General features: G+C 41.3%; 1 protein-coding gene across 1 annotated transcript; it reads left to right on the forward strand.

The window, feature by feature from the left end:
• DLST (dihydrolipoamide S-succinyltransferase) lies at positions 1-27,951 on the forward strand. Its single transcript, XM_087724277.1, has 15 exons — positions 1-152; positions 4,198-4,231; positions 7,120-7,168; positions 8,068-8,123; positions 8,776-8,850; positions 9,158-9,213; positions 10,404-10,515; positions 15,699-15,863; positions 16,076-16,161; positions 17,106-17,203; positions 20,206-20,336; positions 22,381-22,454; positions 24,417-24,500; positions 25,793-25,960; positions 26,739-27,951. Exons 1-15 carry the CDS (start codon positions 78-80, stop codon positions 26,871-26,873), a joined length of 1,398 nt encoding a protein of 465 aa, XP_087580403.1. The 5' UTR covers positions 1-77; the 3' UTR covers positions 26,874-27,951.
• Positions 27,952-27,970: the final 19 nt, after the last annotated feature.

Below are 27,970 nucleotides of genomic sequence, written 5' to 3' on the forward strand. Positions count from 1 at the left end.
TCGCATCCGGCCTCCGCCGGGGCCTGGTTCCGGCGCGCGCCCTGGAATTCATCCTTTTGCCGTTGTTGGCCGCCGCGATGCTGTTAGTTTCTCTAGTTCGGGCTCGTTGCTTCACCCGGGTGTTCGGCCGTTCGCTCTGCGCTGTTCAGCAGGTAGCTCGCGGGCAAGAACGGAAGGCTGGCAGGAGGTCACTCCGCTACGGAGCCATGGGCTGAGATGGGTTGGGGGGGGGAGCCGGCTCCAAGGGCACTGGGGAGGGGGCATTCGGGGGGGCAGCGGAGACGGAGACCTCCGCAGCCTTTATTACACCCCGCCCTTTTTTTTAGCTGGCGCTTGGTTATAATAAGTGCGAGGAACCAGCAGCTTGTTTTCTAAGGTGCCTCTCAGAAGGTCCACGCCCAGCTGGTAGCAAGGACACAGCGTCATCCCAGTTTGAGGCAAACCACGTTGAAGGGGCGAAGTCCTGTTCGGAAAGGGGTGAAGTGGAGGGGTTGGAAATCTTGGGGCTTCGCAAGAGCGAGGCTTGCAAGGAAACTTGCCCGGCGCGAAGGTGGCTCTGAAGGTTGAATGAAATACGGTGAGGTTCCTCTTGGCCCACCCAGAACGTGCAAAAGAAACGGGGGTTTCAAATAAAGAAATTATAGTCACTTGACCCCCAGTCGCCCTTGTACCACGGATCTCTGCAGTGAAGCCTTAGTTGGCGAACGTATCCAAAAACACCTTCCTCCTCCTATTTCCTTCCACACAACAACCTTGTGAGGTGGACTGAATTGGGTTGTGTGTGTGAGAGAGAGAAAGACAGACACTAGCCCAAAGTCACCCAGCGGTCTGCCTTTCATCCCTTTTTTAACCTAATCTCCCTATTTAAAGCAAATTTAAATATTTTCAAATATGCATAATGAGGTTCTTTTTAATGTGGGTTGCCGATATTGCGCTCCTGCACATTATTATGCTGTGGCAGCAAGTTTGTACTGTGTACATACTCTGTACTCTTTGAGGGAGATGGGAGATTTAGAAATAGGAAATATAAGTAAATAAATGTAAAAAAGATGCCTTTCAGATATATTTCCAAATGGATTCAAAAAGCTCTGTAAGGCTGACACACTGCCCTTTAGCACCATCCCTGTAAAGTGCAATTGTTGTCTGGTCTCCAGTATGTTTTCTTCATTCTTGTACAACAGTGTATTTTGAAAAGTGCTAAGAAAAACATTTATTGGAATGTAGACTGTTTCTTAACCAGAAACTTGGTATATTTTTGTATAGCACCATTCAGCCCCATATTGAGAGATAATATAAAGCCTTTTCTTAATATCATTACAATATGTGATAGCAATGATGATTAAATTATAGCAGACACTCTAAGTCACTATTATACATGAAAAATGATTTGTGTGTCCAGAATGACCTAAAAGGTAGTTTTAAAAAGTAAATGGGAGTACTTGGACCACAGGTAAGTGAGGATTGGTCCAAATTGGTTATGTTCTCCCAGGCTTTGTGGCAGAATGGAAAGGGAGCCTATTAGATAACTTTCTTTTTTATTATATGCTGTTTAGGGGGGCATTTATGATTAATTTTTACAATTTTTTCTTAGTTGTACACTTTCCAGAGACATTGGCAATTGGGCAGCCTATGTATTGAATAAATACCGTATTTTTCAGACTATAAGATGCACCAGAGTATAGGACACACCAAGATTTTGAAGAGGTAATTTTTTTAAAAAAAAGTTTTTGCCGTCCCCGGCTCCCAGGAGTACTTTGTAGCTCTCCCAAACCCTTTGCACATCCATTTTTGCGAAAAACGGGATGCGCAGGATGAGGTTTCAAGAGGCCAAAAATGCTATATTCAGTGTATAAGACACACCCAGATTTTCACCCTCTTTTTTGGGGAGGAAAGGTGTGTCTTATACTCCGAAAAATACGGTATATGATTAGATAATTTATATATATATATATATATATATATATATATATATATATATATATATATATATATATATATATATATATATATATATATATATATAATATACCATATTTAAAAAGGAAGGCATCTACAAGGCTAAATGTAATGTTCTAGCGCAGGTGTGTCAAACTCGATTTCCTTGAGGGCCGCCTCGGGGTGCCGGGTTGGGCATGGCCAGGGTGGACGTGGCCAGCTTGACATCACTCATGTTGGGGGTGCCTGTGGCGGCCCAAGCGCTCTGCCAGCAGAAACGGGCTCCCAAGCTCCATTTTCACTGGCAGAAGGTTGCAGGAAGCTGTGACAGCTGAAAACGGAGCACAGGAGCATTGCAGGCCAGTCCTTCTATATTCCCGAGGCAGCCGTGTGGGCCAGATCTAATCACCCTGTAAGCTGATCTGGCCCCTGATCCTTGAGTTTGACACCTCTGTCCTAGAGGGAAAACTAAGGCATGAACAATTATGAATTATTATTACGAAATGAAAAACAGACAGAACACATTCAAATTGTGGACTTGAATATTAAGTAAAATGAGAAACAAATATTTTGGCATCAGTTAATGAAGGAAATCATTGGATGCAGTGATAAAATATGCATAATTCCTCCAAAACAGCTTTGTGCATTATTTATCTTTTTTGAAATTTGACTAGTGAGTTGGCTGTAGCATCATTGAGTTCTACAACTAGAAGAAAAAATGGAAAGTACAGAATATGGTAGATTAGAATGCGACTATAATATATTGAGATCTTAAATGGATGTTGTGGTTGTCATCTACATTTAGGATGATATACCACCTATCATCTTGCACAAAGTCTGTGTAGCCACTAAACATATCTTGATGGCACATAATCCATGGATTTGTTTTTTCAAACTTCATGAATGTGTGGAGTCCATAAGTGAGGAAGACATGGTATGATAAAATGGCTTAGCAGACAGGGGGAATGTTGTGGATATACTCTGTCTATTTCAGCAAAGCTTTTGACAATGTTCATATGACATTCTCATCAATAAGCTCTTGAAGGATAGTTTGCATAGCACTACAGTAAGGATAGTTATGAATGGCTGACCCCACTCATAAAAGTCAGCACTAATGATTCTGTGCTGAGTTGAAAAATGAATGGATTCTGTATAGATTTTCCTAGGGGCAGTATCATCCCATTTTTAATGAATCAGCTGGATAACAGTTTTGATAAGTGGATGACACAAAAAAGGGGATCTGGCCAACACTCAGGAAGATAGAACAAAATTGCCAAATAATCTGGTTGGGTTAGAAGGAACAGTGTCCTCCTAGTAAGAGAAATACAGGGTATTATATTTAGGGAGAAAATATATAGAGGAGATGTACAAGATGAAGACTCTGCTGGGACAGAGAGTCTTCCCGCAGCCAGCCCACAACCATAGAGAGTAGTCCCAGAGCGGGTGCTGCTGGAAGACTTGGCAGCGGATCTCTAGAGTTTGGAAGCCAGTTATGCTTGGAGCACGGTGGTGGTAGCGGCAGTGTGGCGGCACCCTAGCCTTGCAGGGAGAGCTGGGCCAGGGCATGGTGAGGCTGGGAGGTACATGAGCTGGGGGCAGAACAGGCGCTCGCGCAGCCTCTCTTTCCAGCTGGGCAGAGTGCCACGCGGCTTAGCGCCTTTGGGATATTACTGGGTCGGTGAGTAGCTCTCTGCCCGGCTGGAAAGGGGGTTGCTGGGTGGCTGCTCAAGAGCGTGGTCACTTCATGGCGGCTTTGTTGCACTGCTGTGACAGTGCAATACAGCCGTTTGCCCCTCAGGCTGTGCCCAGCTCTTCGGGCGCCCGCTCACAAGAGAGCAGCCACCCGGCAACCCCAAACCAATTCCCCCCCCCCCCCCGATAAGAAGGCCCAAGCAACATTTCGGGGGTCAAAAGAAAATAAGACCCTGTCTTATTTTGGGGAAAACACGGTAGTATCTTATCTGCCATGATAAGCCATAAATTGTTTTGACCATGGTTTGTTGACTAACAACAGGAGTGACACAGAACTAAGTCATAAATTGTAGTTTGCAAATTGCAATGGCCGGTTCACAAAATATTTTAAATTATAGATAAAAAGATAGGTTTTCTTTTGCATGTTGTATGAACTAGGTCAATATTGCAGTTATTCATTCTATATTGCATGGAATAAATCTAAACTGAATTCTGTGATATTTGGAGCATGTCAAATTATTCCTAACTTCTCTTTGCATTGGTGATTTGTATTATTTTTTTCTTTGGCAGGGAAACTGTCCACAGGCAAAGCGTTGGCTCTCTGGTGAGTTTTATGTAGGTTTGGGCATTTCATAAAGTTTTTTCATAACAAGAAAAATATCATCAGCACTTGGCTAGAGAATACAATAAGAAATAAAATCTGTTTTAATAAGCTGGCTATTAAATGATTAAAAATAATATGGAAAAATTCCTCATGTGTTGGTAGAGAGGCCATTATGTAAAATAATATATATTATGTGAATATATATATATGGTTATGGTTGCGTTTATTTATAGGCCGCCCTTTTCCCTGAGGGGACTCAGGGCGGCTAACAACTTATGGGAGGGGAAGACATACAATAACATAAAAATACAATATATAACTAAGATCAAACAACATTCATTCAATATTCGGGCGGGGGCAAACTATGGTCTTTACCCCCAGGCCTGGCGGGATAGCCAGATCTTGAGGGCTGTGCGGAAGGTCTGAAGGGTGGTGAGGGTACGAATCTCCATGGGGAGATCGTTCCAGAGGGTCGGAGCTGCTACAGAAAAGGCTCTCCTCCGCGTAGTTGCCAGCCGACACTGGCTGGCAGATGGCACTCGGAGGAGGCCTAATCTGTGGGATCTTATGGGTCGAGAGGAGGTAATTGGCAGAAGGCGGTCTCCCAAGTACGCAGATCCACTACCATGAAGGGCTTTATAGGTAGTAAGAAGCACCTTGAAGTGCACACGGAGGCCAACAGGTAGCCAGTGCAGCTCGCGGAGGATAGGTGTTATGTGGGCGAACCGAGGTGCACCCACGATCACTCGCGCGGCCGCATTCTGGACTAGCTGAAGCCGCCGAATGCTCTTCAAGGGCAGCCCCATGTAGAGCACATTGCAGTATTCCAGCCTAGAGGTCACGAGGGCGCGAGTGACTGTTGTGAGAGCCTCCCGATTCAGGTAGGGTCGCAACTGGCGCACCAGGCGAACCTGGGCAAATGCCCCCCTGGTCACAGCCGACAGGTGGTGATCAAAAGTCAGCTGTGGATCCAGGAGGACTCCCAAGTTGCGAACCCTGTCTGAGGGGTGTAAATTTTGACCCCCCAGCCTGATCGTTGGAACACTAGCCAAATTTTTGGGAGGGAAACACAACAGCCACTCGGTCTTTTCTGGGTTGAGTACAAGCTTGTTAGCCCGCATCCAGTCCCTAACGGCTTCAAGACCCCGGTTCATCACGTCCACCGCTTCATTGAGTTGGCACGGGGCGGACAGATACAGCTGCGTATCGTCCGCGTATTGGTGGTATCTTATCCCGTGCCTCCGAATGATCTCGCCCAGCGGTTTCATGTAGATGTTAAATAGTACGGGGGACAGGACCGACCCCTGCGGCACCCCATATGATAGGGGCCTCGTGGTCGATCTCTGACCCCCGACCAACACCGACTGCGACCTGTCCGAGAGGTAGGAGGAGAACCACCGTAAAACGGTGCCTCCCACCCCCACCTCCCGCAGTCGTCGCAGAAGGATACCATGGTCGATGGTATCGAAAGCCGCTGAGAGGTCGAGGAGAACCAAGATGGAGGCATAGCCTCCATCCCTGGCTCTCCAGAGATCATCGGTCAATGCGACCAAAGCGGTTTCTGTGCTGTAACCAGGTCTGAAGCCGGACTGGAAGGGGTCCAGGTAATCGGCTTCCTCCAAGGACCGCTGGAGCTGGTAGGCCACCACCTTCTCAACAACCTTCCCAATGAAGGGGAGGTTGGAGACTGGACGATATATATATGAAGAGGAAAACAGCTGTCATGTATTTCTGACTCATTTGGTTAAGATTGTGTTCAAGATGCTCCATCTTTTTAAGCATTTTTTTCCAATCATATGTATTAATCACATTTACTCTATTTAATTTTTAATAAAGTCAAATCAAGTTTAGTATTTATCTTTATTCTACTCACAATTTTTGGAAAGCTTTGTTAAATCCTGCAAAATGTGGGGTAATAAATTTTGGCATAAATTGCTGTGTGTAAGTATTCATAGGTTCACTACTACTTGAGCAACAAATTAGTTTGAATCAGTGTTTGGTTTGTAGATATGTTATTTTCCAGATGATTTAATCATAACCAATATCTTCCAAATTACATTTCCAATATATGTTTTTCTGGACCACTTTGTTATAAATAGTTATTTTTGGAGGAGAGAAAACTCATTATGTCCAGTAGTAGCAAAATCTTTTTTGGGCACAAGAATTTAGTGAATTTACATTGATAGAAACCACTAAGGACAAGAGTCCATTTTATCAGAGACATGATATGGTATCCTGGAATAGATAGATGATGGATGGATGGATGGATGGATGGATGGATGGATGGATGGATGGATAGATAGATAGATAGATAGATAGATAGATAGATAGATAGATAGATAGATAGATAAAATTGCGTGGATTGGTTGAATGAATCATTGTTTGCTTGAGAGATTATATACAGTATGTTAGTAGTGAAGTACAAACACTGATGATACTAATAGTGATCATTTACAAGCCAATTGTTAAATAGCAAAATTATTGCATTAATGAGATGACCCATGTAGTGTGATTGATTTTTTAAAAAGCCTGGAAACATCACACTGCCTTTAAAGCTACCTGTATACCAGATAATCAAGACTATTAATTGAATAGAGTGATTCTATAGCATTTGTTTATTTTCATTACATAGTCTGGGTAGCATCAGCATATTATTTATTTCTTAATAGACATTAACTTTATCTATCTCTTTGGTCAACTTTATAATATGGGGCTGGATTTATAAAGATACATTAATTGTTCAATATGAACTGCTATAGTTTTTTCCTAGTGACAATCAACTCCTTTCTGACTTTTATGCCATTTAAGTCTCCTTGTCTTTTCTATACCTGACTGTACTAAGTGACTTGATAACCTGATACTTAGCTAAAGTGCTTTTTGCTTTACAGGCATTTCTCGATGCCAGGCTCTGGTGCATGCCAACAGCAGGAAGCATTTGTAAGTATCTAACTTATGAAGCAAGTGAATTGGCACAACCTGATTGCTACTGAACCAATTAATTAGATTATACTTGGAGAGAGGCTTTGGTATACTTTGGTTGAAAATACCTTACGCCAGAGCAAATCAAACATTGAACTAAGAATAAGAATTGTAAAGCTATTTGCGTATTTGAATTAGGTTATTATCTATATAGTCTATGTTTTACAATTTATTTGAGTAGTTCACATAGTATAACACGATAAGCTAGAATATTGAGTCCCTATCTACCTTCCTGTTTCCAAATCTTAAAAAAAAAATACTTTTGAGATTTCTGAATGTGGAATTCTACATTCAGTCTGCAATCTAAATACAGAATCCCTAAATGCTATTATTTATGGTCTAATGTGTAATCTGATAAATCATAGCATACCTGCATTTCATCTGCCCATTTGGGAAAAGGCTGGATCTCTGGAGTTACAGTGAGCAGCTCCATCTTGCCAGGATTTGATTTCATACTGTTTTCCCTCATCCAGCCAATTATCAAATGTGAGCTGATATTCAAGGGAGCCACATCATTATTGGAAAATGCTGTAGAGAAAAAGATTTGGATGTCATTGATATGTTGATAGAATCCAGTTTCAGCTACAGTGATTAAGGCTTCCTATGACCTTATGCTAAACAGTTCATATATATGTATGTGTGTTTGTGTGCACTTGCATACATGTGTACACAGACGCAGAGATGAATTTAATCACAAGCTATCCCTTCCTGAAATGCTTTAGGATCTATGCCTCCAGGTATATGAATCAGTGAGCAAGTTAAACATGTTGGTGAGGCTACTGATTGACAGTCATGCCAAAACAGCAGATACAAATCTGTACTACTTATACACTGATATTGCTTTTCTTTCTCTGCAGGCTAAATGGTTCTCGTATCTTCACTATCCGTTATTTCAGAACTTCAAAAGTATGCAGTAAGTAATCCAGATGCCTGCAGGCAGTGAGTGGAACATTTGATCTACATGCCAATTTTCTTCCTACTAAAATCATGTGACCTTGTTCCCTAATTTAGTTTACATCTTTCCTAATCTTAAGTAAGGCTTAATGTATTTTTTATGCCACAGTTGGCGTACTTGGACTTTGGCATAATAATGCATCATTTCTGCAATTTTCTTCTTCAAGCAATATTTTTAATGAAATCATGAATGTTATCCAGAACAATATAGGATTACTGACCTGAGAAATGTATGGTTTGTCCTTTTAGTATTTTGTTATTCAGTTTGAATAAATGATGACTAATTTTATTGGCTGGCCAACCAATTGCAGTTTTATGGGAGAGAAAAAATAATTATCCAAAAACAAATGGATTGAACTGAGGCCTCAAACAGAATATGGTAGCTTCCCTGTAGATATGAAAAACTTAATGCCTAGTAATAGCCATGCTGGTTGTAGAATGCTAGGAAGTGGTGGTCTACACATCTAATAAGAACTGATAATATGGAATTATTTAAATTACGATACTCTTTCCCTTTATGTTTAGCATTTTCTCTAAATTGTATTTATCCATTGCTCCCAAGGGCTGAAATGCCAACATGTGAAGCATTTTATTACATGTATCTTTCACAGGGGAGGAAGTTGTCACAGTGAACACACCAGCATTTGCAGAATCTGTCACAGAGGGAGATGTCAGGTGGGAGAAAGGTAAGAGGATCTTTTTTCTCTTTAGTCTCTCTCATCTTCTCCTCATCCCATGATAAGTTTGTCATAGCCTGTTAGGAAAATATGTTAAACATTCAAGTAATAAAAAATGTTCTGAATACTCTTATTATGTAGGTGAAGATTGCTCAGACCTGTTATTTGTTACAGTTCAGTTGCTTACAAAATGAAACATGCCTTCTTAGCCCATGTTGATGTTTTAAGTCTAGCTTAAGGAGTTGTTTATAAAAATTAGGGAAGGAAATGCCACAACACAACTCCTTGTTTAAGTCCTGTTCTCTTCATTTTTTAGCTGTTGGGGATACTGTAAGAGAAGATGAAGTGGTATGTGAGATTGAAACTGACAAGGTAATTTTTTTAAATTTAGTAATCAAATTTATATAGCAACCATTTCACTAAAAGGAACTCTAAATATTTTGTCATCTTATTCATGATAATGATTATCACCAAAGACAAAGTGAACATTGTTGCCCAGAGAAGAAATGTTTTGAATTTATGAAATCTACCCACCTTATCAGAGTCGTGTGAACACCTAACTGCAGATCTGTACTATTTACTCAGATTAATTGATTAAATTTTTATGCCAGCTGACTCCAGCTGTTTCTAGAGAGCTCATGGCAATGAGAATAACAGAAAAATAACAGAATGCAAAGAATTAACAGAAATAAGTAGAAATGTAGCTACAAAATAATTACAAGATGGCAAACCAGTCAACAAAGAGTATGACATACAGAAGAATCTCATCCACCCTTTCCCAAGTCCTGAGTAGATAGCCAGTTTTTCAAGTCTTGCAAAACATCATCAAGATGGGAGAAATGTGTCTCTCAAGGGAGAAACCTCATTTCAGATAGATGGCACTGCTACAGAGAAGTCATGTTTTCTGAGTCCCTATTTAATTCAGGACCCATAGGGTGCACCCTTTTTGTCAAATCATACTAGACAAGCAGAAACAGGTGGTCCTTCAAATAACAGGAGCTTTTGTTGTGTAGGGCTTTTGGGTAGAAAGCAGCATCAGATGCGTCATGCTTTCCGTACTGTCCTTTCCATCAAAGAATTAAAAACACCATAGTATATATAGCTCTTCTCCCATTTTTAAAAGTTAGAGTTGAACCAAGATTTGTTTAATGGACTCTGCTGTTCTAGTTTAGTGCTTTATCCATTGGAGCATTACAATGTTGTAAAATAGTCCTTCCACACACTTTTATTTTTCAAGCTTTCTTTATTTCAACAATTAACTTTTTTTGAGTATCTGGTGTATTGGTGCTGCTATTTCTAAACAACTAGAATTCAAATCATTTTGTTGATAAATTGCAAATCACTTTTATTAGTACTTCATGAACTATTAGTATTTTGATCAGACTGTGATGTTTGAATGTTTATTTTCATTATTTTTATATTCTGAGTAGATAGCCAGTTTTTCAAGTCTTGCAAAACATTATCAAGTATATGAATGTAGCATTCATCTCTCTTCAAGATCAGACCTTTTTGTTTGTTTATCTTCCTCTTACGTTCAATTGCTATTTATTTTTTCTATATAGACATCTGTGCAGGTTCCAGCTCCAGCAGCTGGTGTAATTGAAGCTCTTCTTATCCCGGATGGAGGGAAAGTAGAAGGAGGAACACCTTTATTTAAACTCAGGAAAACTGGAGGTAAATTTGGATCATATGATCAAAAATTGTTTACCTGGGTGATTTAGGCTAGTTACTATTCATCTTACATCATTATGCAATTGCAGTATACATTAAAATATATACATGAAATTCTAATTGGATTAAGTCACATAAATTAGGTTATTTTTTATCATTCTGGCATCAATTTTTCATATTAATGCATTGTAAATGGCAAATGTAGGGAATTGATTGCAAAGTTTCTTCAAAGGGCTAAAATGGGGTAAAACTTGGGAATGCTCAACGCAGAGGCAAGGGAACTTTTTCCCCCTAAAGAAAACTGCCATAGACAAGAAGTCTTGAGTTTCAGGTGAAAGGCTTATATTGGTGAATCTGATCTTAAGTACTTTCTGAAATGACCAAAAATGAAGGTTGCATGTTCTCTGCCATAAACTGAACGTGGAAATAAAGCAAAGAAAAAGGACATAAAATTATTACTATCTTACTTGCATTGATGAACAATTTGGAACATAGTCTGTAGGCACAGATCTAATTATGGGCTTTGTTATGTCTAGAGTATATACTCAGTACAGTAAGCAACCTAATAAAATTGCTATTTAAAATAGATAGATTTATAGATTTATTTATTTATAGGCCGCCCTTTTCCCTGAGGGGACTCAGGGCGGCTTACAATCAAAAAAGGAAGGGGAGTGTAGGACAATACCAAAAAGAAATGTGCACAAAGTAAATTAGACAATAAAACTCAACATTCACTCAGCATTCGGGAGGGGCGAAAATAAGATTATCCCCAGGCCTGACGGGCTAGCCAGTTCTTGAGGGCTGTGCGGAAGGCCTGGACGGTGGTGAGGGTACGAATCTCCACAGGGAGATTGTTCCATAGTGTCGGAGCCGCAACAGAGAAGGCTCTCCTCCGAGTAGTCGCCAGTCGGCACTGACTGGCAGATGGAATACGGAGGAGGCCAACTCTATGCGATCTGATGGGACGCAGGGAGGTAATTGGCAGAAGGCGGTCTCTCAAATAGCCAGATCCACTACCATGGAGCGCTTTATAGGTGGTGAGTAGGACCTTGAAGTGCACCCGGAGATCAACAGGTAGCCAGTGCAGCTCACGGAGGATCGGTGTTATGTGGGCGAACCGTGGTGCGCCCACGATCACTCGCGCGGCCGCATTCTGGACTAGCTGAAGTCTTCGGATGCTCTTCAAGGGCAGCCCCATGTAGAGCACATTACAGTATTCCAGCCTAGAGATCACAAGGGCTCGAGTGACTGTTGTGAGGGCCTCCCGATTCAGGTAGGGCCGCAACTGGCGCACCAGGCGAACCTGGGCAAATGCCCCCCTGGTCACAGCTGAGAGATGGTGGTCAAAAGTTAGCTGTGAATCCAGGAGGACTCCCAAGTTGCGGGCCCTTTCTGAGGGGTATAAATTTTGTCCCCCCAGCCTGAGCGATGGTATGTTGGTCAAATTTTTGGGAGGGAAACACAACAGCCACTCGGTCTTGTCTGGGTTGAGTATCAGCTTGTTTGCTCTCATCCAGTCTTTAACGGCTTCCAGTCCCCGGTTCATCACGTCCACCGCTTCATTGAGTTGGCACGGGGCGGACAGATACAACTGTGTATCATCTGCATATTGGTGGTATTTTATCCCGTGCCTTCGGATGATCTCGCCCAGCGGTTTCATGTAAATGTTAAATAGTAGGGAGGATAGGACCGACCCCTGCGGCACCCCATAGGTTAGGGGCCTCAGGGACGATCTCTGCCCCCCCCACTAACACCGACTGCGACCTGTCCGAGAGATAGGAGGAGAACCACTGCAAGACAGTGCCGCCCACCCCTATCTCCCGCAGTCGTCGCAGAAGGATACCATGGTCGATGGTATCGAAAGCCGCTGAGAGGTCCAGGAGAACTAGGATGGAAGCATGGCCTCCATCCCTAGCTCTCCAGAGATCATCAGTCAATGCGACCAAAGCGGTTTCTGTGCTGTAACCGGGTCTGAAGCCAGACTGGAAGGGGTCAAGATAGTTAGCTTTCTCCAAGGTACGCTGAAGCTGGAGAGCCACCACCTTCTCAACAACCTTCCCTACAAAGGGGAGGTTGGAGACTGGACGATAGTTATTAAGAACAGCTGGATCCAGAGACGGCTTCTTCAGGAGGGGTCTTACCACCGCTGTCTTGAGCGCGGTGGGAAAGTACCCCTCCCGAAGAGAAGCGGTAACAACCGCCTGGATCCAGCCTCGTGTCACCTCACTGCTGTTGGCAACCAGCCAGGAGGGACACGGGTCCAGTATGCAGGTGGAGGCACTCACAGCTCGCATAGCCTTGTCCACATCCCCAGAGGCAACTTCCTGAAACTCAACCCAGAGATGGTTTGCCAAGTTTTCTCCTTGTGTCTCGGCTGGATCTACTGGGGTGGAGTCCAGGTCCGCTCGAAACCGGGCAACTTTGTCCGCCAAGAACTGGACATACTCCTCAGCCTTACCCTGTAAGGAGTCCCCCGTCTCCCTCCTATTTAGGAGGGAGCGGGTTATCCTAAACAGGGCGGCTGGGCGGGACTCGGCGGACGCTACCAAGGAGGCAATGTATGTTCTTTTTGTTGTTCTTAAGGTCCGAATATACTCCTTGGTGCATGCTGTTAAAAGTGCCCGTTCGACTCGGACCTATCGGACCTCCACGAGTGCTCTAGGCGTCTCCTCCGGCGGTTTACCTCCCGGAGCTCCTCAGTGAACGAAGGAGGCCTCCGGGGGCCGCTGACCCGGAGGGGCCGTAGCGGCGCAATCCGGTCTAGAGACTCCGAAGCTGCCAAGTGCCAGGCAGCGACGAGGGTCTCCGCCGAACTGTGGGCGAGGGTATCAGGAATAACCCCAAGCTCCGTCTGGAACCTAACAGGATCCATCAGTCGCATGGGGCAGAACCAGCTGGTCGGTTCCTCCTCCCTACGGTGGGGGTTTGGCCTCCGGAAGTCTAGCCTCAGTAGGTAATGGTCTGACCACGACAGGGGTATGATCTCATTACCCCTCAGACCAAGATCGTAACTCCACTGCTCCGAGAGGAATACGAGGTCAAGCGTGTGACCCGCTGAGTGAGTTGGGCCTTGAATTACTTGAGTCAAGCCCATGGCTGTCATGGAAGCCATGAACTCCTGCGCTCCATCAGAGTGTTCACCGAGCGAAGGCAAGTTAAAGTCCCCCAGAACTATAAGTCTAGGGAACTCAACCGCTAGCTCGGCTACTGACTCGAGGAGCGAGGGGAGGGCTGCTGCAACGTAGTTGGGAGGCAGGTACGTAAGCAGCAAACCCACTTGACCCTTGAGGTCCAGCTTCACTAGCAGGGACTCACACCCGACAAGCTCCGGAGCAGGGATCCTACGAGGTACTAAAGACTACAATAGCCACACCGCCACCCCTTCCCTGGGCTCTCGGCTGGTGTAGCACCTGAAATCCGGCTGGGCACATCTCAACGAGGGGGACTCCTCCCTCAGGGCCCAGCCATGTTTCAGTAATACATGCCAGGTCTGCGCCCTCATCAGTTATCAAGTCCCGGATGAGGGGGGCCTTATGAACAACAGACCTGGCATTTAGCGACAGCAGCCTGAGACCAGGGTCCTGAGCACCCGCGCCATCTGACCTTGGAGTGGGACTCCTAGGGCCGGAAGGAGGGATCTCTGTGATATAGCGAGCCCTCCTTCCCCGGTAATGGCCTGCCCTAAAGTCCCCGCCGTATCTGCCTCTCCCTGTTATGACCGCAATGCCCCGACCCTCTCCCGTGGAAGTAGTTCCCCCGCCCACCCCGGTGACCCCCGCGTGCCCCGCCAGGTCCTCCGAATCAGTCATACCCAAACTCTCACACAGACAGTCCTCACTAAAAAGTTAAAACACAAATACAGCAATATTAATAGTAAAAAGTGAGTTCATTCATACCATCCCATGCAATCCCATGCACTCAACATACCTATTCAAAATAAAATTAGAAAGGTTGCGCAGGTTCGCAAAGTCCGTACTAGATGGTATACAGAGGGGGAGGATAACGTTTCCCCTCTCTAGTAAAGCTGAAAAAAAGTCCCAAATGTCTAAGAAAGTAATGTGAAACCGGGAGTCCTCCTACGCCCAGATGTTTGGAGGCCCAGCTGGAAAAGGGCCAAATGGCCAATGGGGGAGATAAACTGAGGCTCCCCACTGTCGATAACAGGCAGTAGAAAAAACTCTTCAAGTCCACCAAGGGAGAAATCCACCCAAACAGGGTTCTGAAGAAGATGATGATAAAGTTAATACAAGGGCTGAGTTGCAGAGAGGGGAGGAGGGAGGGAGGAGGGCGTCTGGAAGGGCTATGGGGGCACCTGAATTCAGGATGAAAAAGTCTAACAGCCATCTTAGTCTCGCAGATGAGCATTAAGTTTAAGCCTTCCAACTCTGACTTAAGTGATGTTATAGTGCTTAATGCTTAGTAAATGATGGTAAAGTGCTTGTTAACGTGCCAATAAAGCCAGCATCTTCCTCTCTGTGCTCTCAATGTTCCCCCCTCAGCCCTTCAGCAAAGCAGTCTCTCAGTGAGGCAACCCCTCCTCAGTCAGCTCAGGAACTCCAGGTGCCTTCCGTATTTTTCAAACCTGGTTAATCTGCAAGTCGCCTGTATTGCCTCCGTGGGGGGGGGGGGAGTCCATTCGCAGTCTCTGTGGAGGGGAAGAGAGGGGGGAGCCATTCGTATGCTTCTTCCCCAACCGTTCGTATGCTTCTTCCCCAGCACCTCCCCGGGCTCAGAACGAAGCACAAAAAGCGCAGCAGTTCTTTTGGTTGCAAGCTGCCTGTATTGTCTCCGTGCCTCCGTGGGGGGAGAGCCGATCGTAATCTCTCTTTGGATCTCTTTCTTCATTCTGGCATATAATTGATGCTAGAGACATGGCCTCAGATGGTAATTCCATGGATCAAGATTTGGGTCCTGCAGGAATAGATGATTTTAGGGCTTTAGAGTTCTGAAAACTACTGTATTTAATAGAAATAGATCTGTCACACATTTTGCTACTTAAGCATACATCTTCTGCATTGCTGTACCATGTCAATAGTTTATGTGTGCCATTAATGGAAAGATAGAGCACCTTCTAAGTTTATTGATGTGGATTCTGGCCCAAGTCCTTTTTTGCTAGAACCATTTGCTTGGGAAAAATACGCTTCTATTATCCATATATGTAATACTTTTTCATTTTTTTTACAAAGCTGCACCTGCCAAAGCCAAGCCAGAAACAGCCCCTACAGCAGAGCCTGTGGCCCCTGCAGCAGCACCACCTGCAGCTCCTGTAACACCTCCCTCTGCAGCACCAATTCCCACTACAATGCCTCCAGTGCCCCCAGTGTCAGCCCTCCCTGTTGATGCTAAACCAGGTGAGATCACAATATTCTTGTTCTTGCTTTCCCATCTATATAACAAAGGGTCCTCAGAACTTAAAATTGTGAAATGATACATAGTTAGAGGCATTATCCCCAAACTGAGCCTTTCATTTACATTCAGAGCATTGGTGTCAACTCATTTTAGTCAAGGACATGATCCCTGCTTGCTTAATCCCCTGACATTTGATTTTTCCATTGTCTTGCAGTGTCTGCAATAAAGCCAACTGCCGTGCCAACAGCTTCTCCTGCTGTGGAACCTGGGACTGGCAAAGGTGCCAGATTGGAACAAAGGGTACTTCTGATGGGATATGATATGAATATTCATGTCTGTAAGGAATTGAAATATGATAACTTTGAGGCAGAACAGAAAATATTTTCATAAGAGCCTCATGAAAGGCTGCAACAAAGTAACACTAAAGAGTTAAGGGCAATGGCTGAACCTAATAAAGTTCTTCATTCATGAATGTTCTTACTCAGTGGTCTCTCAAACATGTGGTCAGTACAGGTAATTGTTGTTTTACAACAGGCCACTTATGACTGAACTCCCAAAAACTACTTTTGACCTGGTTTTGAATGTTGTGATGTCTGGGGGAGCAGCTATGTGGCCGCATTTTGGGCACTTGGCAACTGGTCCACATATACAGTTGTTTGCAGCTTCCTCCTCCCTCCCCATCATGTGAATGCAATTTATTAAGTTTTTTTCTGGAAATTGGTGTTTACTTCCAATGACTGTGGCATATGCTTTATGATCACAATGTTCACTTAATGGACTACCTCAAAAAAGGACATGTGCTGACCCGCTTCATCCTGATTTACGACCATAATTGCCAGACTCAATAAGTCATAAGTTGCGATTACCTGTAGCGGAAATAACAAACCACTTTAGCAAGTGCCACTTCTGTGAATGTTTGAAATTTAGCTTCTTAAAATCTATCCCGCTAACTTTCTTGAGGTTCCACAGTTAAACTCCCTATGTCGTACAACTTCTTTTGATAGTAATTGGACTTCTGATGCCTTGTGATATCATTTGTTGTTGTTTGTGTGTGTGTGAGAGAGAGAGCTCTAGGTAATTATTTTAGGCTAAAAATGAGTTAAATTTTGGATTCACTGCACAAAGATAACCCATTAAGTGTAGATAAATTATTCTGATGTGTTCATCAGGAAAAGAGAGAAAAAAGGGTGTGCTTTTAATTTGTTCATGTTCTTCACTATTTTATGATTTATTTCTGTCTTCAGGTAAAGATGAACAGAATGCGTCAACGTATTGCTCAGCGCCTGAAAGAGGCTCAGAATACATGTGCCATGCTGACCACTTTTAATGAAATTGACATGAGGTAGGGCAGTTACCCTTCAGCATAAGAATGCCTGTATTGTGACTTCAGTGTTTGAGATTCTTTAATCTGATTCACCCTGTATTTGGGTGCTTTTTAAAAAAAAACCTGTATTAATGTTACAAGCTGATTATTTTGGCTAGTTTTGGGAAAAAGTGTTACTACATGATGATAGAAACTACATGGAACCTGTTGTTAAATACACATCTCTTGTTGACAAAAATATCTACTCCTGTTATTTTTTCTGTTAAAAAATTAGAGTTCTTGTACTGATAATAGCTTTATACCAGATTTTTGGTAGCTGTCTCAATTGAGAGTGTTTTTCTTCCAAGCAGGAACCCAAGCAAAACAACATTCTTTTTTGCAGGCTTTATTAAAATGGAATTATCCAAGAATTCCAATAAAAGAATTATTTTCTGTTTGGAACCAGAATATCTATTTGAACATTAGGATAGAGATTTTCTAAGTTTTTCAATGGCAGCTTTATGGTAGAGCAGGAGAGAAGGCAGGTTTCTTCTCTTGGTAGGAGTCTGCAGCTGTGAATAATGTAGACAATCTTTCCTTGAGTTCTTACCATTCTTGTACATTGTCTTCTCATCTCTAGTTAGTTAACTAGAGTTAACTGTTGTTGAGCTGAGATGCTTATAGGAAGAATTCAATTAGTTTAGCGGTTCTGGAGCACTCATTGAAGTTTAATGTCAGTATTTGAGGTGGGGGAGCCACCAGTGTTCAAGGCGAGTGCTTGGATGGCCTGAGCACTAATGGATTTGAGGAGGGGGAAGCTTATGTTTCAGTGCATTAGGGAAATGATGCCCAAATCAAATTGCCCCATGAAATCTTATCCTCCTCCTTAAAGCAAAACATGTAAATATTTTGTGCTTAGAATATTAAGGTTGGCAAAATAGTCATGATTGGAAAGGAAGCAATGCAGCTTATCTCATATTAGAGACTAATGGAAGTGTCACTTTACTCTAGCCTTGTGCTCTTGTTGCAATCAGTAATATGTTTTGCATTGATTACCGACTGGCGGTATGCCATAGAGATGACTTGCAAGGATTGAGACTGAGGCCTTTTGCTTCCCCACTCAGGGTCAGTGTCTGCCGTGAAGCCTGCTCTTGATGGCTTCCTCTTTTCAGCCACCACTTCATACCTACAGATCTTGTATCTTGGGAGGCAGTAATGTCTTTGAACAGTAACCCTAGCTCTAAATGAGATTTAGCGAAGAAAAAACAAACAGACTAAACCCAGAGGGACATTTCTGTTTGCTAAAAACTGCCTCTCTAAAGCCATATTGTCTAGGAGATTGATGATGAAGGTTGAAACTTCAATATCTATCTAGAATTATATGACACAATTATTCAGTTTAATTTGTGTGACTGGCTTCTTTTCCAGTAAGTGAACAAAGGAAATTGCTGTTTTCTGTTCTAATTAAAGATATTTTCAAAATGCCATTATATTGCAGACTTTGAAAGGCCATATTCCCATACTCAGGTAGTTTGCTTTAAGTCTGGCCAAAGAAATAGGCATGCTATTTCTCTTTTTTTTAGATCCTTTTTAAAAAATAAAAATATGAATTTGTCTATAGCAAACAGACCAAGCTTTCATAAAAATATAAAATTCTTTATTTTATTCTAATATATCTTATACTGAAGTTTCTGGGAAATTACTGGAAATCCATCTTTCCAGGAGAGTTTTAACTTGGTATTGGCTTGTATCTTCAGTCTTGGACATTCCCTTACCTCTTGCTTGCTACCAAAGAAACTTTACTGAAAAAGACAATCAAATCTTGTTTATATGAACATAATTCATTATATCTCATCATCCCTTTATATCTTTGCAAACTCACCTTGTTACCACCCTGACCCAAAAGCACTTCCTGTGCTGCTATCTTTTGTTTTTAAAACTTGTAACCTCTCTTTTGAGGATTTCTTCAATCACAACTTTTTCAATCTTCCCTTTCCTCTAGGCCCATTCCCTTTTTTATATACATATTTTGTGATTTATGATCCTAAATTGAATAACCATGAGAAATTTAGAGAGCTCTTTCCTTGTGTGGGAACAGATTCTGACTGATGTTTATGTATGGATTGTAGTAAGTTATTATTGTTGAAAGAATCAGTATGAAATAGGGTGAAATATAAACATTTCTGAATATATTATATTAAGAAATAAAATAAAACATTAAACTGTAAATATTTAACATTATCAATAATTTTCAATCTTTTCTAAGTAACTTATTAGCTGCATCCTTATTTTGGTAACCAACATCAGATATTTGGTTATTGCAAAACAGCAAAAACTTATCATGATTGGTATTATTTTTAATAAAGGAAGTAGGATATCTTGGGAAACCTCCATATTAAAATTTAAAACCAGGAGAATATTTTCCACTGAATCCATTACATTATTGCAAGAACTAAATCTTTATTCAGTATGAATACCTCAACAGATGTGATTCCAGGACATTTAATCAAGCCTTAGTAAAAATGATCCAATATTTACTGTGGTTAAGATTATTAAATAAAAACCCATTTGAGTTATTTCTGATGCTAATGTTTTTGTAACAAATTTTTACTTATTACTTCCTCAACAGTGATTTATTTATTAAAGCAGATTACATTGATTTGTTGTTTATTATCTTTAAAAAGTCCTTTAATTATGATCATTCTTGAAAAGAAAGCTGAATTATTGTGTCCTTGGACATTAACATTAGTCTTGATATGTTGGTAGCAGTTTTAAGAATACAGAAGCTATTAAAAATCCTGGTATCCATTAAAGCATTTTTTTAAAATTTTGAAAATATGCCATTCTATCTGAGTTTTGGATATGCATTGTTGATAATAGTGTCACTTCTTGTGTGAGGCTTTTGTATTTGCATTAAAAAAAAATACACGGCATGTTTGAGATGCAAATCAATACATAAGTAAATGCCAGGTGAAATGTACTGCAAATTTGAAAATCTTTTGTAAAACTTGTGGTAAATATTCTTATGATGATATTTGCAGTAACATCCAGGAGATGAGAGCCCGACACAGGGACAGCTTCCTGAAGAAGCACAATATGAAATTAGGTTTTATGTCTGCCTTTGTGAAAGCTGCAGCCTTTGCTTTGCAAGAGCAGCCTGTTGTGAATGCAGGTAAGAAGCCGGAGCTTATATTTCTGAGTAGAAGACAGAGCAAGTATACAGTATGTGTAGCTGGGATTAGCCCTTTTTGTAATTAAATCTTTTTCCGCTAAGAAGGTCTACTATGTTACTGATTGTGTCACCTGGATTTGTTAGGTAAAAATTCCTGTGCTGAAACAAATGTTTTCTCAGCAAAAGAGTAATCAAAGTGGGGTTGAAAAAGACCCTCTGATTTTCATCTGGGGACATTTTGTCAATAATAATGAAGATGGTTTTATTAGGAAATGATTGTTTCCTGAGGCTGCCAGTGTATCCTCTGAGAGGATACTCTCCCACTTTGAGAAAATCCTAACTTACTTTTGTACTATGATGTGCAGAATCTTATTTTTTCACCATGATTTGTGGAAGCATATTTTTTTCACCATGATTTGCAGCAATCCTAAATTGCCTTGCCTCTATTTTCCTTTTCTGTAAGGCTTTACCCCTTGGGTTCTAATCTGAAAGTTCAACTTTGGAAAAAAGGCAGGAATTTCTCCCACTTGTAATATAGAATGCGGAAATAATGAATCAGTGAGACTTCCTTTTGCAGCCCTTTTTCAATACCTGGAATGGGAGACTACTGAGGGCCCCAACAAAAGGGCAAGATGTATGATAATAAGCATGCATTTTTAAATTTTCTTCTGCTCTTTCTTCCAATCTCCAAACTGCTGCACAAGTGAAAAGAAACTCTACTTGTCTTCTAAGCTCTCTAGCAAGTACCGAAGGCTTAGAAGAGGGACAGAGGTTTGTCTCACTTGGCTGATGATTTGAATAAGGTAAGAAATAATGGATGCCAACAGGCTCCACCCTGCTATTCCTTACTTTATTCAAACATTGTTTAAATAAGACAAAATTTTATGCTCTATCTTATCAGAGAGCTTGGAAAAAATGTGAAGCAGTTTGAAAGAATGAAGCAGCAGGGTACATTTCAACTACAATCTATTATTCAGATTGAAATAAAATTCTTTTTACCTGTTGCCTCAAATTCCTTTTTTGAGGCTTGGGATAGCTACTGTTCCCAAATTAATGACTGGTAAAAATGAACTGAGAGAAGCTCAACACATTGCGACTACATGGACTCACCCTTGTAGATGGTTTTGGTAACCACAGAATAGTTTAACCTGCCTTTTCCAGGATATGTTTTCAACTTCCCAGTCCAGTTTCAACTTATCTACTACACTTCTAGGGTTTCTTGGTGGAGCTTTATTCTGAACTTTGGTGTGTGTGCGTGTGCGCGCACACACAAAAGATCTGCAACAGTAGGGATACTAGTATGTCCACAGTGCTATCTATTAGGCTGCTTGTTTTTTAAAAAATATTTTGAAAACAACACAGAAAGATGATCTGTAGCACAATCTTTACAAAATGCCACAGAGTGCAGCCCATAAATACATGCATACATACTGCTGTTAAAAAAAGACAAAAGTAGTCCTGAATGATAGAGATCATCTTAGAGTCATCTAAGATCATCTTAGAAATGCATTGAGATATAGTTTTATATTTATATTAAAATTATTAAAATCAGTAGCTTACTAGTTATAGTACAGCTATTGCGGAAAATATTGCATGAACCAATAAGCCACACTCCAAAAGTAACTATATTTAAGATCACTATAACATAGTATAAAAATTCCAATTGTATTCATTGACCTCAAAAGATTATTTAGCATACACAGACAAGTTTGCATTAGGGAATATTGCAAAAACATATTGTAGAAAGTATATACAGTCTGTTAAGAAAAATATACCCAGAAATACGTAACACATTTTTCCAAGTCTTTGATAAGCAATGCAGAATTGGGATGAGGTGAAATTCAGCTGAAAAAAATTAAAAACTGAGTGAAATTAAAATTTACAGATGTCTTTCAAGTATTTCAAGTAAACTGAAAGAACTAATTTGCAGCAAATAGGAAGATACTGGATAGGCCTTGATTCTGATCATTATGTAGTTCTTCTAAGTCGAGACTTCATTGTTGGTGTTGCTCTTTGTAACACCTATTTTCCGTTTTCAATTTAGTGATTGATGATACAACCAAAGAAATGGTATACAGAGAATATGTGGATATCAGTGTTGCAGTGGCAACTCCTAGGGTAGGTATTATGGAGACAATTTTCACCTGGCCAGTTGATTGCTCAAATTTATGAAAAAGGGATTGCAGGGGATAGAAATAAACCAAGGCTGCCTGTATGAAATGGAAGCTGAACCTATTGACGTTGTCTTACTCTGCAGTGACAGATGAAGGAGGGTAACTCCTGTCCAAAAACCACATACAGGTAATCCCCAAGTTATGATAGCCCCTCCCCCAAGTACTTACAACTCAGTTTCTAATGTTCCAGCATCATGACACTTATGAACGAGAGCAGAGGCACTGCAACATTCACCCTGTTTATTCCTCCCCTTGGCACTCCACAGCTATTGGGCCTGTGGAGACTAACTTACCTTGCAACGATCTAGCAAGCAGTTGGTTCCTTTGCCTGCTTTGGTGCATTTGCAGAAAACAGAGGCCAGAAGTAGTGTGAGATCACGAAAGATCAGTAGCGCGAAATGTCACGCTATTGATCTCATACTACAGTACTTTAGGCCTATGTTATCTACAAACCGAGGCCTGCACAAGATCCTCTGCAAAAAGTTTTGCAGAGGGAAGGCCTCTTCACTTGCAAAGCCTTTTGTCCCATGGAGAACAGAGGCCTAAAGTACTGTAGTGTGAGATCAGTAGCACAAGATCTTGCACTACAGTAGCGTAGGCCTCTGTTCTCTGTGAATCGAGGCATGTGCCACATCCAGCTGAAGAGTGCTTGCAAGCCAATGAGGGTTTGGAGCAGCAAAATCACCTTGCTTCAAGCCTCCAATTGTCTTTCAAATGCTTTTCGTGCCATTCCAGTCTCAGTGTGAAGAGTGCTTGCAAGCTGATGGGAGGTTTGAAGCAAGGCGATTTTGCTGCCCCAAAATCTCGTCAACTTGCAAATGCTTTTTGCACAGAGACTGCAAGTAGGCAAAGAAACCGTGGCAGAGAGGCTGGAGAGGAGACAGATCTTCAAAAGGTAAGTAAAGGAAGATGGGTGGGGGGAGCAATTGTAGAGACCCCAGGGGAGGGATCATGAGGTATCTCAGTGGGTTGGGGGAGGCCTTGGGCAGACTGAAGCAGGTGACCTGTTCCATTGCTAGGCCCCCATGGCCTTCCTCACCCAGATAGACCTCATGTGCACTTAATGACCTGTGCATTCGATTAGCAAATGCATGGGCGAAAGGAGGGAATGAGCACGGTCAAATTACATGATTCATTCCTATGAATCCTCAGGTTATGAATGTTCCATTACATTTGTAACTTGAGGACTACCTGTAGTAGTTTTTGGATAAAACTCCATAGTGGTAGAAACTATTTCTACTTAATATTAAATGTAATGCTAGGTAGCGGAATACAAGTTCATGTCTCCTGCATTTGTTTCCTATTTTTCTTTTGAAGCAAATAAGTTGAGTCCACTTTGATTTTTTTGCTTCTGAAGGTGAACCAGGAGCTCTGAAGGCTTGTCTTTTTGAAGTCCCACAGTCCTAGTGCTCCTAAATCCCTGAGCATCTAAATCCCCTTTTTACACAGTGTGGGTCTATGTACAAAAGTTAACCAGAATTTTTATTCCTTATAGTTTTGCATTCTGTTTGACTATGCCCCACTTAGCTCCTTCTCTCTTGCTTAACGAGCCTCAATATTCAGTTTGCATTTCACAGTAAATCCCCAAGACAGTTGTTCAAATCCATGACTCACTTGTTGTTGGAAGCAGTATAGCAGTATGTACCAGCATGTTGCTCATTAATGGTATAAGCTAGTTCTGCCTTGCCTTTACAAATAAATGTAGCCATGGTCTAACATGACAAATATTCAGTGTTAAATTCAAAACATTAAACATACTGCATCCTACTGAGAAAATGAATGAGCACTTAATAGTTTGAGATCATTTTTAGAAAAGCTGTTTGAATTGCTGCTCCTTAGCTTTTTCTATATTTCTTGGAAGTGATATTAATATTGTTGGTTATTTGGTGGTTTTTATTTCCCATAGGGTCTAGTGGTTCCTGTCATCAGAAATGTAGAAACGATGAATTTTGCTGACATTGAGCGTGCAATCAATGAGCTGGGAGAGAAGGTAAATCACTCTGAAGGGATCTTCAGAAGAGACAGAATCCTCATGTTTTAGAAATAAAAAATAGAATGTAGCTTTCAGAAATTGAAAGTAACAGAATCAAAATTCACATTCAGCACATTGAGAACAAGCCAAACGATATCTGGGTATTCTCCACCTTCACTAACTTTAACAGTTTAACATGAGACATCCCTCCATTGTTAATTGATCCAGTAAGTATCTGGGTAGTTCAGCATTTTGTTTGTTGGTTTGTTTTGAAGACTAGCCAGAAAGATGCCTCCAGAAAGTCTGCAAGTGTAGAGAATAACTTTTTTTCTCTTCCTATCCAGCATAAAACTGATTATAATATAATAAGTTTTATACTGGGTAGGAAGAGAAAAAAAATTATCTCCCACCTTTATTAATTTTTATAAACAATTCAAGGTATCTAATACTCTTCCTTCCTCCTATTTTCACCATAACAACAACCCTATGAAATGAATTGAGCTGAGGGAGAGCAACTGGCCAAAGATGATTCAGCTGGGTTTCATAGTTAAAGCTGGAGTAAAAGTCCTGGTTTTCTGGTTTCTAGCCTGTTGCCAAACTGATCCTTCCAGACTATTCTAAAATTATACCCATCTCAGGAACAGAGAAATATTTTTTCCAAATAGTAGAACCATATGTCAGTATTGTGGCAGAACAGGTTAATCCTTATCATTCTTAATATTGTGTGTTTATGCTCTGTACTAGGAAAAATCATTTCCTGTGAATCAGCCTTCTGCTCAGGGCAGGATCCACTGATAGCATCTCTTTAACATGATAATCAAGCATTGATAACTTGGTGAAAGAAAACTGCTTTCATGCGGCACCTCATTCCCTTGGCTGACAGTTTATACAGTTAGGAAGTTCTTCTTGAGATCTAGTTCTAGCCCACTGGATCTGGCCATGAAACTAAAGACTGCTAAATTTCCTCTCAATCATTTCATCTATGTGCTGAATGTCCTCTGATCTTTTAACTATTCCTCATATAGCTTAGCTTGCAGACCCTTTCCTAGGGGTCTTCTGAACTTTTGGTTATTGTTTCTGAATACATTGTTTTCACAATTCTCTACCTCTGAACTTTGAAGGGACTGCTATATTTTACTAGTGATTGAGGCGGGACAGTTACACATTGTCTTTGCTCTGATAAGGGCTGATATTTGAAATGCCCATGTCTGTTCTGTTGAGAGCTGACACCCAGACACTTACTCTTTTATGATTTGCTTTTTAATATTCCAGCATAACCCATTTGTGGTCATTTTTTAATCTCATTTCAGGCTCGCAAGAATGAGCTTGCCATTGAGGATATGGATGGTGGTACATTCACCATCAGCAACGGTGGAGTATTTGGATCTCTTTTTGGAACACCCATCATCAACCCGCCTCAGTCTGCCATCTTGGGCATGCATGGCATCTTTGACAGGCCTGTTGCTATTGGAGGCAAGGTACGATCCTGAAAGTTTAAGAGATCTCTTAACATTAGCCTAGTCACTGAAAACCACTTTTCCATGATCAGCTCTTATGCAGCTTTTTTTTTAAGCAGCAGAGAAGATTTTTAAATGGCCATCCAAATGAACATCAAGCTCATCAATGCTGCTCATGGAAAAGCATATCCTATTTGGTTATATTAATGTTGATAAGATTCTTTAGTTGAGAGGAAGGGAAAAATTGGTTAGCTTTAATCAAATAGTATAAAAGACATTGTAACTGTAAACCTTGACTTTTGTGACATTGTAGAAAACAAAACCATGTTCAGAGAATTCTTTTGGGCTATAAGTGATTTTAAAAGGATTTGGGTCTACTAAAAGCTCAAATTCTTTGCCAAGAAGTTAGAGATACATTTATTCAGTTTATATAGCCCTCTACTTACCAGGCAATTCTGGTAAAGATTAAGAACCTGGGATTATTTACTAAGGGTTAAAAACAAAAAGCAAAGGAAGAATGATAAAGTAATGTGGGGGAGGGGGGCAAGAGACAAGATTCATCTAATTACAAAGAATTAACAGTTACAAAGACCGGATTCTTCTCCCAAGCACGGTGTGTGCCTGGTGCAGAAGAATCAGGTCTTTGAGGCTTTTTAAAGGGCTAAGCTTTTGGGAAGGGGGCTGATTCATAGGGCACTTGAGGTTCTTGGGTAGCATAGAGAAAGTACAGTAAGTGAAACACGTTGAGGCACAGACTAAGATGATGTTCAATTTAACAGTGAGACTTCTCTTAATTTAGGTTGAGGTGCGACCAATGATGTTTGTGGCGCTGACTTATGATCACCGGTTGATTGATGGGAGGGAGGCAGTGACTTTCCTGCGCAAGATCAAGGCTGTGGTAGAAGATCCTCGAGTTCTGCTGCTTGACCTATAAAGGGTCACAGCACGTCCTATCTCACCCCATCCAGTAGACCAAGGATACAGCACCAGCAGATAAAACAGAGGACATTGAGGAATCAGCAGGGCTTCATTCCAGTCTTTTCTTCCCTAGTTGCAAGGGGTGTTTTAAAAGGAAATTTAAGAGAGACGCTCTCTTCTGAAGAGTTCACTTTATTCCCAGAATAAATCAAAGGCTATCCTGGTCTATTCATGTATAACGTTTCCATCCTGCCCACCTCGTCCAATCCAATTAGGTTTAACTTTGCCTCTTTCCTGAGGTTATTGCAGGAGGAGAAACTACTTGCTTCTTAGCTAGAGTTTCCTTCCTAGTCTGATCTTGCACGAAAATTTCAGCTTTTAATTCATTCTCTGGGGCAAGATGCCAGAAAAGAGATAAATTGCTGCTGGGTCTCTATTATGACATATATTTTGCAAAGTTAACAGGAGAGACAAGTTGTCTACCAGGATTCTTTATGCAGTGCCTGACCTTACCACCTCCATAATAAAAAGTTATTTATTGTACCCCCTCCTACCCAATTTTTATGGGGTTTTTTGGCTTTTACAGGCACTTCTGATATTAAGACTGTAACCCAACAACCTACTTTATAGCCTTTATTGGCATCAGGCAATTTATGGATGACTGTCAAGAGTTTTTCTCTGCCCCAGGTTTTTAAGAACAGGAGGATCATAGTATAACTCAGATTGGGAAAAGATGAATAAGGCAGAATTGGTGTCCCTTCTTACAATTGGGACCAGCTCAAACTGGGTAATCTCCACAACTGTCCTAAATTCCATCCAATTCTCCTTGACTGACTTCTTCAGCTATTTGTCTACAGTGGTTTGGCCTGATTGTGTGGTATTGTGAGTTGGGACTCAATTGTCTCTGGCATATATCCTGGCATAAGACTGCTGGTTCATGGGGACATATCCTTAGTACAATAGTGTGCACATGTATTGTTGAGTAAGAGGGTTGCTAGTGCCTGCAGGGTTCAATACTCTTGCCCACTGCACAGAACTTGTAACTAAAATATTTAACAACAGATTTTAAAACAAAATAAAACAAAGAAATTATGCATGAGTGTCGTTTCTGAT

This window comes from Thamnophis sirtalis, unplaced genomic scaffold (assembly GCF_051295495.1).
Source record: "Thamnophis sirtalis isolate CommonGarterSnake01/CBP01778 unplaced genomic scaffold, rThaSir2_p1.2 scaffold_1, whole genome shotgun sequence".
Lineage (NCBI taxonomy): Eukaryota > Metazoa > Chordata > Lepidosauria > Squamata > Natricidae > Thamnophis > Thamnophis sirtalis.